We start from the raw sequence: 10880 nt of genomic DNA on the forward strand, positions 1-10880 counted from the left end.
ATTTGAATGAGAGTGTGTGTATATGCATGTGTACAAACTCCTGCACGGCAACAGCCTCAGGCCAACCAGCATTAGTTGTAAAAACACTGCCCCTGAGTGTCATTCAAATGTACTTTTTATTATGTTTTATTTTTACTAGTTTTTTAAAAAACTTTTATCTTTGACCAACATTCTATCTACCGCACAGCAACTCCACTCGTCTCCAATTCCACATCCCAACCCTCAGCTTCCCTCAGCCTTTCCCATCTATCTCTGCTGGCCACCCACTTCGGGTTTCTACGCAACACATATCTTTCAACTATGCTGTGATGTTTAACGTACAATTTCAAACTATCTAATTGAATAGAATCCACAGATTGCGAGTTGAATATAAATAATTTTACTAAGAGTATTAGTAATTGACTGACCCGGTGAAGGAGGTTTCTGTGTGTTTACGGACCTAGGGAAGATGGTTGTCTCTACAGTGTTGTTTTGGACTCATTTCTATTGAAAGGGCATTTATAGATGCATGAGCGTTGTTGTTCCTCGTGCTCTCAGAATGGGGGACATTTAAAGGGATAATGCCAGATTCTGGCATGTAGGCCCTTCTACTTCCACAGTCTGATGAACTCATGGATACCATTTTTATGTCTCTGCGTGCAGTATGTAGGAAGTTAGCGGTAGTTTCACAAGCCAATGCAAACTAGCCTTAGCGCAATGACGAAGTCTACAGGTATGGTAGCGTTGCTTGCAATATCCCTTTAACTATGTATAATATGATGTAAGGTTTTAGTTGTATCGATGTTTCTTTTGTATAGTCAAGCATGTGAATTGACAATGCGAATACTACTATGACCAAGATGAATCGTGTTTTTCCATTCATATCTGATGATTTAGTATTCATGATCGATATAGTACCCCTTCAGATATATTAACTGGTTTTTCAAATTTCCCTGGTCTATTGATGTTACTGAGAGTGGAGAACGTTCATATCTGGTTTCCCAGGCAGGTGGAAATCTATAGTTTTTTTCACCATTTCGTGGATGTTACTGATATGAAATCAAAGTTTATTGGTTGCATACACAGTTTTGCAGATGCAATTGCAGGTGCAGCAAAAGGCTTGTGTTTCTAGCTCCAACAGTGCAGCAATACCTAGCAACACAATAACACACCATTTTAAAAAAGGACTAGAAATGAAGACATAACAGAACAAGCGATATAGAGAGTAGAAATCAGCAATCATCTAGGATTCAGTCTCAGGATAAAAGACCGTAAAACAGCAGGACTGAAGCTGTGCACCTCTGATCTATCCCCACACCACAGTAACACACAGCACAGTAGTAGTTACCGTAGCAGTATGTGTAGGGTGAGGACATTGGAACGGGATCCTGAGATAGAGGCTACGTTCCAAATAGCACCCTATTCCCTATATACAGCACTACATTTCATCATGAAATGGTCAAAAGTAGTGCTCTGTATAGGGAATAGGGTGCCAGTTGGGACACAATAAGAGAGAGATATGATGAGAGTGGTGTTTTTTTTTCAGGCCCAGGCCATAGATGAAAATCCACATGCTAGCTACTTAAATTTTCTATTACCCTCCGTCATGCTAATTATCTACAGCTAGTCACGCTTTCATGATGAATTATTTCTAGTCCAATACTCTGACACCCGCCCTCTACCGCACACACAAAGGGTACGAATGCACACACATTCACACGCACACCGCAGTCTTACAGATGTGTCAATGACAGCTCTGTTGGGAGTGAACAGTGTGAGAGTGGGAGGCTAAGGGAGAGTCTAGAGAGAGAACCTTCACCCTAGTCTGAGGTCCTGAGCGCTCTGGAGCAGGTCTGAACAGGTTGGATCACTTATTTAGCCAATCCTTTTAATGGCGTGGTCAGGAAGAACTCCTGAGGGAAACAGACTACGTTAGGACGTTAGAGCTAGTGACTGATACCACTTGTGAGTGCAGACAGAGTGTGTAGATGTTTCTCATCTCATTTTTCCATTTGGATTCCCAGCAGGCCTGACTCTAGCTGGAGATATGAATGAGCCAGTAACACTGGCTGTTAAGTGATCACCACCAATTAATCCTGACGCTTCACCACGCTATCAAGAGGAGCAGAGTAGGCTGACTACTCCTCAACATTGACAGATGGTTTTAGCTCAATTGGTGAAGAACAAAAGTGCTAAGTGACGTGGCTTGTTTTATGTTATTTATGTTTGATTTATAAAACACTCATTTGGCTTCATGAGCTTTTTACATGACTGTAAAACTGATGTATTCAAATTAATTTAGGATGATTTCATCATAACATTAATAGCTTTTACTTCTGGGGTGTTCATTCTGGGGTACTTAGAGTTCTCAACTCGTGTTATCAAAAATGATAGGATGGTTGTGTAAGGTTTGATAGCCGAACCCACAGATTATGACACCCTCCTCACCCTTCAAGCATTAGGCAGGTTAGGCACAGTTCCTGTCCTCCTGTGCCCCCTGCAGATAGACATGCACTGGATAGAGCTCCTTCGGCTCCCTAACAACAAAGAGGTAGGACATCAAAATGGGAGCGGGAGAAAGAGAGATGTATGGCTAATTCAGATTGGGCTGGCTGGTTGCCTGCTGTAATTAGTAGCTTACTGCACTGCCTTTCTCCTTCCTAGTTCTCTCTCGCTCGGTGGAGCTCTACTGTGATGGTCCTCAGAGGAAACCTACTGGTGTAAAAAGTAATTTTTCTTTCGTCTTGTTGGTTCACTTCATCTTATTTTTCCTCCTGATAATTCTGTTTTTTTCCTCTGATGTTTACGTCATAGTTGTTGTGGTTTGTATTTTCTTAATCTTTTAAGGGTTGGCAGAAAGGTTGAGAAATACAGTCAGTATTTTGTACTAGTACATAGAGTAGCCAGCCAATGAATTTAGTGTATTAGATGTTTTGGATATCGTGTAGGTGTAGGCCTATATGAGTAGGACTATTAAGAGAACATTAAACCTTTAACATTTTAACCTGGCTTCTCTTGAGGTTAAAGTCTTACAGTTTTACTGCAAGATATGAACTGCCACAATGTTTGTTCTTCAAATTATGTATTATATTAAAATTAAGTAAATAGCCCACATCTTAAAATAAATACAAGGTTTTGTTTTTCTGGGTTTCTGTTTTTCGCTCTCAATGTCACACTTTTTTTTATTATAGAAAAACAAAAACAAATGGATGTTCTAAGTCCACAACAATGCTTAAACCACATCAGGAGACCACTGAGGTCTGGGAAAATGTAGTTACGCTTCAATTCAAGTGTGCATCTAGCAAGTGTTTTTTTTTTGCACACTTGATGGTAGAGTTTGCAAAACAAATACCCGCTGGATTGATTAAAACAATCATGATATCATTCTGCCAGATAAGTATAGGCTACTTCGTAGTTAACATTTCATTGAAAAGGTTTTTGGGAAAGCTTTCCATCTACCAGAAGACTTTTCATTAGCATCATCGCTAATGGCTACACAAAGTGGTAGACTCCCGCACTGCACACACACACACACACAGCAAATACAAATCACTGATGCATTCTGTTCATTTCTTATGATAAACTTCTGCAAATTGAATTAATTCAATACATTTAGTTGATTCCCTGCTAAGGTCAAATGTTTTTTATATTGTTGAATTATGTTTTAATGCCTGGATTCCGTGAGGGCCCTAATTATCATATTTGAGACAGAATGAGGCTCTCTACTACCTACTGTTCCTGCAGTGATGATTCACCATCTTCCTCGAATGACTGGGACCGAGCTCCCTGCCATCCAGGACCTCTATCAGGCGGTGTGAAAGGAAGGCCCGGAAAATCATTAGACTCAAAACCGCCCAAGCTGTTCTCTCTGCTTCCACACGGCAAGCGGTTCATCAAGTCTGACACCAACAGGCTCCTGAACAGCTTCATTTCCCCATGCCATAAGACTGTTAAATAGCTAACTAAATGGCTACACGGACTAAGTTGACCCTTGTATGTTATTCTTATTTTTGCACTGTCTCTATGTACACTCACAGGGTCCTACACAGTCACTCCATCATTTTCTCTCTCTCTCTCACACACACACACACACACCGGAAAGTATTCCGACCCCTTGACTTTTTCCACATTGTGTTACGTTAGCCTTATTCTAAAATTGATTAAATAGTCCCCCCCCCCCCCCTCTCATCAATCTACACACAATACCCCATAATGACATCAAACATGATTTGGAAAGGCACAAACCTGTCTATATAAGGTCCCACAGTTGACAGTGCATGTCATAGCAACAACCAAGCCATGAGGTCGAAGGAATTGTCCGTCGAGCTCCAAGACAGGATTATGTCAAGGCACAGATCTGGGGAAAGGTACCAAAACATTTCTGCAGCATTGAAGGTCCCCAACAACACAGTGGCCTCCATCATTCTTAAATGGAAGAAATGTGGAACCACCAAGACTCTTCCTAGAGCTGGCTGCCTGGCCAAACTGAGCAACCAGGGGCGAAGAGCCTTGGTTAGGGAGGTGATCAAGAACCTGATGGTCACTCTGACAGAGCTCCAGAGTTCCTCTGTGGAGATGGGAAAACCTTCCAGAAGGACAACCATCTCTGCAGCACTCCACCAATCAGGCCTTTATAGTAGAGTGGCCAGAAGGAAGCCACACCTCAGTAAAAGGCACATGACAGCCTGCTTGGATTTTGCCAAAAGGCACCTAAAGACTCTCAGACCATGAGAAACAAGATTCTCTGGTCTGAAGAAAACAAGATTTAACTCTTTGGCCTGAATGCCAAGCGTTACATCTGGAGGAAACCTGGCACCATCCCTACGGTGAAGCATGGTGGTGGCAGCATCATGCTGTGGGGATGTTTTTCAGTGGTAGGGACTTTGAGACTAGTCAGGATCAAGGGAATGATGAACGGAGCAAAGTACTGAGAAATCCTTGATGAAAACCTGCTCCAGAGCACTCAGGACCTCAGATTGGGGTGAAGGTTGACCTTCCAACAGGACAACAACCCTAAGCACACAGCCAAGACAACGCAGGAGTGGCTTCGGGGAAAGTGAATGTACTTGAGTGGCCTAGCCAGAGCCCAGATTGAACATCTCTGGAGAGACCTGAAAATAGTTGTGCACCAACGCTCCCCATCCAACCTGACAGAGCTTGAGAGGATACACAGAGAAGAATAGGAGAAACTCCCCAAATACAGGTGTGCCAAGCTTGCAGCGTCATCCTGAAGAAGACTCAAGGCTGTAATCGCTGCCAAAGGTGCTTAAACAAAGTACTGAGAACAGGGTCTGAATACTTATGTAAATATAATATTTCAGTTTTATATTTTTTATACATTTTCAAACATTTCTAAAAAACAGTTTTTGCTTTGTCATTATGGATTATTGTGTGTAGATTGAGGGGGGGGGGGGGGGGGGGACTATTTAATCAATTTTATAATAAGGCTGTAAAGTAACAATGTGGAAGAAGTCAAGGGGTCTGAATACTTTCTGAATGCACTGTATTTCCATGAATTTGTCCAGGGATGTTTTTGTTGTTGTCAACATTTAGAAAGTTTGCATAGAAAACAGATGCGACAATTTCCTGCTAGGGTGCGTTTCCATTTAACTATCGTGTCGATTAAAACAAGGTGGATGTACTGAGGTCACACCAACCCCCAAAAAACTTTGCACTCATGTAGATCAGATTTTTTTTTAATGTTTTTTTTAAATTTAACTAGGCAAGTCAGCTAAGAACAAATTCTAATTTACAATGACGGCCTACACCGGCCAACTGTGCACCACCCTATGGGACTCCCAATCATGGCCAGTTGAGATACAGCCTGGATTCAAACTTGGGTGTCTGTAGTGGCGCCTCAAGCACTGAGATGCTGTGTTTTAGGCCGCTGCACCACTTGGATGATGGAAATTGCCAGCCAACCAGGAAAGCAATGCGAAGCAATTCAGGAATTTTTGAAAGTCCTTGTCCTGCAAAGAAACAATGATTATAGTTGGAAAAAAATGTAATTAAATGAGGAACGTGATTACATCACGTGCCTGGCTGCGTACCTTCAAAAGTATTCGGCAATCTTCATTTATAGCAATAAATCATTCGACAAAAGAAAAATCAATGGATAAAGATGTGGCTCTTTAGAAAATGTCTTCTATGTCTGTCGTTTCCATTACACCTGTCGCAATAAAAAGATAAAAATACCACATTGCTTTTGTTGAAAAAACCTGAGTCAATGGAAACCTGCCTATTGACTGATGAGACGAGTCACTCACTTTGGTATCACCGTCTGGCCCCGACAGGAAACCTAGGAATTGTGTTTTTATTTACGTTACATGGAGGTGCAAATTTACGAGCATTATGCGCTTTCCCTCCGAAAAGAAATTCCACTGCAATCAGAGATCTGTATATAATGAGAAGATGCAAATGTATCCGCCCTAACAATGGGAGTCGTCCCAAAGGCGGGAAGGCAGGCGACAAGCTTAGGTCTAAAATAAGCCATAGAAACTAATAGAGCTTATTTTGGACAGATTTTGGCGAGAGTGAAACCTCTCGCTTCGCTTCTTCCTCTCTGCTGCGATAGATCGGTGGAAGATGCATGTCGTTTATTCTAGCGGGAGAGGGCTCGACGGACTAGCGAATTTAAACTTTTAAATGAAAAAAAAAATAGAATAATTAGTATGAAGTGTAAAATGTATCCACCTGAAAATGAGTCTGTAACCAGCTGACTAGCTGACAGCCGTCGCTAATTGAAAACACTGGTACAATACTTGCGTGCTGGTTGACATGTTGATGAGTAATGTTTAACTTTGAGAATGTTTCCCCCATATAATTACAGTATGATTCATCCTAGTTATTAGGATCAAGATCAAACGTTTCCCTCTGTTTAGGTTTCATTGGCTTGTCTAATTGTAGTTCTGTTAGGATTGCAGTGTATACACACGCCATAGTTGGCCGACCGTCGGTTGTTGAGTGGGAGCTGCCTATAAGTTGTCAGCGTGCTTCCCAGTCGGAAGAGTTCGTGCATATATTATGGCGACATTTTATGAAGTTTTTGTTTGTTTTGGACTTCGTTGAGGATTTCTTCAGGTGTTCGGGCACACAATTTTGTTTCTTGGGGCAAGCCGAAGTCGATAACAGAAGTCTACGTCCCTTCGTCAGTGATTGGTCAACAGTAGGGATTGTTCAAAAAAATATGTTCAACGAGAGACAACTCGTTTTCATGCACATTTTTTCATTGCGATGCACCAAGACCTTAGTTATGTCAAATTGCGCGACTAAGATCTCCTCGGCAAAAACGTCAACATTAATGACAGATTTCTTGAGTTATCTTAGAATAATTCTGACGTTTGTTGAAGTGTATATTGGCTACGGCGTCTCAAAAATAGACCAACAGTACTATTGACGTTATTTTCTCGTTTTTCAAGCAAAGGTCTTGGGAGTACACTCGTTCAGTTCGCCTAGCCGAGTTACTGTCCTAAATGACATTGCCGTGGGGTGCCATCGGAAAACGGGTGCATTGGCATAACTAAGTAACGATGGAACCATAGCCTCAGGGTTTTGATAGCAAATGAATTTAGCCTGCAAAAATATGTTTATCATCAATTTCCATCTATGTTAGATTCATTAATCAATGGTGCACCCATTGTGTGTAGAATCTGAATGTTGCTGATCAGGGGGCGAAAAAGGGTTCTTGAAAAGCAACTCCAGGGTTTTCTGGATGTTATTTTAGTGTTGAGGATTGGATGGATTTCCAGGACATGAGTAATGTGTTCATGTGTACTGTGGACAGGAATTTAGTTCCTTCGTTGCCAGCTTTTGCCCGTTTTAATTATATCCTTGGCGTGTGTTGTGTATTGAGGAATGGCAGCAATCGGGTAGAAGAAGTCTAACTACACCGCTACTGTTAGAAACGGAACATCTTACTTCCTCTGTCTGCCAAAACCTAGAGTGAACTGACAGTAGAACACGCACACACATCCGCAAAAAGATAATTACTAATTTGCACTTCTCATTTAGACTGGGCTTGCTTGGCCAACCAGTGTGAGTGTGAAATCAGTTCAGTGCCTTCTATTTCTCAGTAGAAACCGAGCCCTGCAGAAACATCGCTTCAGGGGAAGCGATAGAAATCAATTCAATAATGACGACAACGATTGTGATGGAAAATAAATTGAAAAGTAAAAGCCCCTGAAAAGTTTCTACATTTTTACAAACTATTCAAAAAATGAGTTAAGTTTCTCTCAGCTTGCACTCTCTCTCATTCCCATCTCTCTCCCTCTCATTTTTTTCTCCTCCCCCTCCCTCAGGCATTTGTTTTCAGTCGATCTGACAGATATGGCAATGATGTCATTATGCAATTATATTGAGCTCATATGAATATATTGCTGTTGTATGCAGAGCAGATCAGGGACAGTTTGCCTATGTTACATTTAGCTCTGTATATGCATGTAGACAGGATGCAGATTGGAGCTGTGTAGAAAACAGAACCGGCTTTCTCCAACAGATACTGACACCATATGGTCACCTAAGGTTAATCGATTATTAATCGATACCGTCACTTTCTGGGGTTGCTGTTTTTTGGGACGAGACCCCAATATTGTGGCTGGGCATAATGGGTCTGGTGAGTCAAAAAGCTTTGATAACCCTCTTCTTACTCCTCTTTCTATCTCTTGTATTGTGTTGTTGTAAGCCTCACTGTCTCTCTTGCTCTGTGTTGTGCAGGAGTGAAGGCGGTGTTCTCCGGCCACTACCACCGTAATGCGGGGGGGCTCCACAATGGCCTTGACATGGTGGTGAGCTCCGCTATAGGCTGCCAGCTGGGAGAGGACACCCACGGGGTCAGGGTGGTGGTAGTGACCGCCGACCAGGTCATCCATCGCTACCACAGCCTGGAGCAGCTCAGTGGGCGGGGCATGGACGAGGACCTCAGGAATCTACTGCAGGCCTGAGCCAATCAGAGAAGAGGGGACACACAGGAACAGAATATCAGGGCCCGATTCATAAAGCATCTCAGAGGAGAGAAGTGCTGATCTAGGTCCCTCTTTATTCCTTATGATTTAAAAGGCAAAACTGATCCTACATCAGTACTGCTACTCTGACTCTGAATACAGGCTCAAGACCAGAACACCAGACAGTGGAGAGGAAGTCTGTCAATCATCTTAAGACCTGTAGCCTACTGTGAATAAGCACCAACCCATTGTATTGTACAAGGTCATCAGTCGCAGAATGTGCTGGATTTACCTTACTCCAGAGAGAGAAAAAAACTGTTCTACTGTTGTCATAAGTTACTCTTGTCAAGAATATCCTACTTATGACTATCTCTAAGGTCTACAAAGACACTGTCTGTAACACTCATTGTGCAAACTAATCCAATGATCATGTCCTGTGTTAGTCATGTCTTTTTTTATATCAAGCTTGTGAAATCGCTTGGGGGGGGGAATAATGTTTGTCTAGTTGTAGCAGCACTGAATGACTTTACTGACAACGGGTACTAGTATGACTCTATAGCCCTGAAACGACCCCCTGTTGCCCTGTATGAATATTTTCAACCCCACTCACCCAATCCTTGACGCAACAAATTGTCATGGCAACAGCAGTTGTCCTCGTTGAACAGGCCTGATGGTGGTGATGGGTGGGCCAACAACAACATGATGACCTCTGCACTGAAAACACTGTAGTGGGATAAACAACTTCAGTTTACAGCAATATCCCGTCTGTGAATGTGATGTTCCCTACTATGCATTTGATATCTTCTTGACCTCATTGAGAATTTGTTATATTAGATTTGTGAATTGATTTAGTACCTAAGTTGGGGTATGGTCAGGATGATTCCATTAGTTTAGTTTCTTTACTCGTACTCCAATTAAATGTCATGTTCTGTTGTTGTTTTTTAATGAATAAACATTGATTTAAACTATTGCAATGATTATGTAAGTGATGTTGCTGAATTGTTGATCATCTGTCCATAACAGCTACACAAACTTTTTTGCACCTTCCTCTCCTCAGTGCACCTACCCATCCCCTCCCAATAGAGGTCTTGTACTGTGTGTCTATTGATCAGGCCGGTCTGTGTCCCAAGTTTTTCTGCGTCTTAAAATGCGCGTTAGCCAATTAAAATTGTCAACATAGTTGCACGTGGTACAACGCTACATGTTCCCATCACATAATCTAGCACATTTAGCCCTATGCTAACCTGACAAGGCGGCAGTGATTATTTCCTGTAACAAATCCCACATCAGCCTATCAAAGATTTTAAGACAAAATTCATTAGGCATGTTTTCGCATATGACAAAATCGCACGTGTTTGCTTATCAGTTTCACACACATCCACATACGTTTACGGAAAAAAAGATAGGTATATACAACATTTTAATTTGATCATACATTGTAAAAACAAAAAGTCGAAGAGCCTTATGATTTTGTCAAACAGCTGTCATCGCTGCTAGGCAGTTGACTGAATCTTCGGGGTACTGTAACCATGGGTTCAGGCCCTTTCTTCAAGCTTTTTTCTTAAGGATAAAACTGTTCACTGCTGGTCCTCAATGCTCTATTCAAATAACGTATATGTGACAGAGTGGATGATTATAATAATTCATATAAAAAGTTGTACATGTAAGTGTAGCCTACATAAGAAATTACGTGGTGTTTTTGGTCTAACAGTAATGTTATACTGTGCTATCATATTCGGTATGTTAGGCCTATGTAGAATACTAATTAATCATTAAGGGATCTTGTAAGACATTGATTCAGCTTTGATATAAACTTTATTAAATGAGCACCATTCTGAGAAGTGGGGACCCCACTAGGTCTGCAAGAGAGACTCAAAGAAGCTCCTCATTAAATATATGCAATCTTCATTTACAAGGTTTTGGCTGCACTTCCCTTCGCAACACTACAATAAATATAATTCT

General features: G+C 41.6%; 1 protein-coding gene across 2 annotated transcripts in view; it reads left to right on the forward strand.

Moving 5' to 3' along the window:
• The window catches only part of LOC106609556 (serine/threonine-protein phosphatase CPPED1), a 34310-nt gene extending 24424 nt beyond the window's left edge, over positions 1 to 9886 (forward strand). The window contains exon 5 of one of the 2 annotated variants that reach the window (XM_014208487.3): positions 8692 to 9886. In XM_014208487.3, the coding sequence (XP_014063962.1) occupies positions 8692 to 8918 (227 nt within the window). In that variant the 3' untranslated portion in view covers positions 8919 to 9886. Of the gene's footprint in view, positions 1 to 2003; positions 3160 to 8691 lie in introns of those variants that run through there. The other variant, XM_014208505.3, reaches the window with a different exon arrangement.
• The last annotated feature ends 994 nt before the right edge of the window (positions 9887 to 10880 follow it).

This window comes from Salmo salar, chromosome 01, assembly GCF_965601325.2.
Source record: "Salmo salar chromosome 01, fSalSal1, whole genome shotgun sequence".
Lineage (NCBI taxonomy): Eukaryota > Metazoa > Chordata > Actinopteri > Salmoniformes > Salmonidae > Salmo > Salmo salar.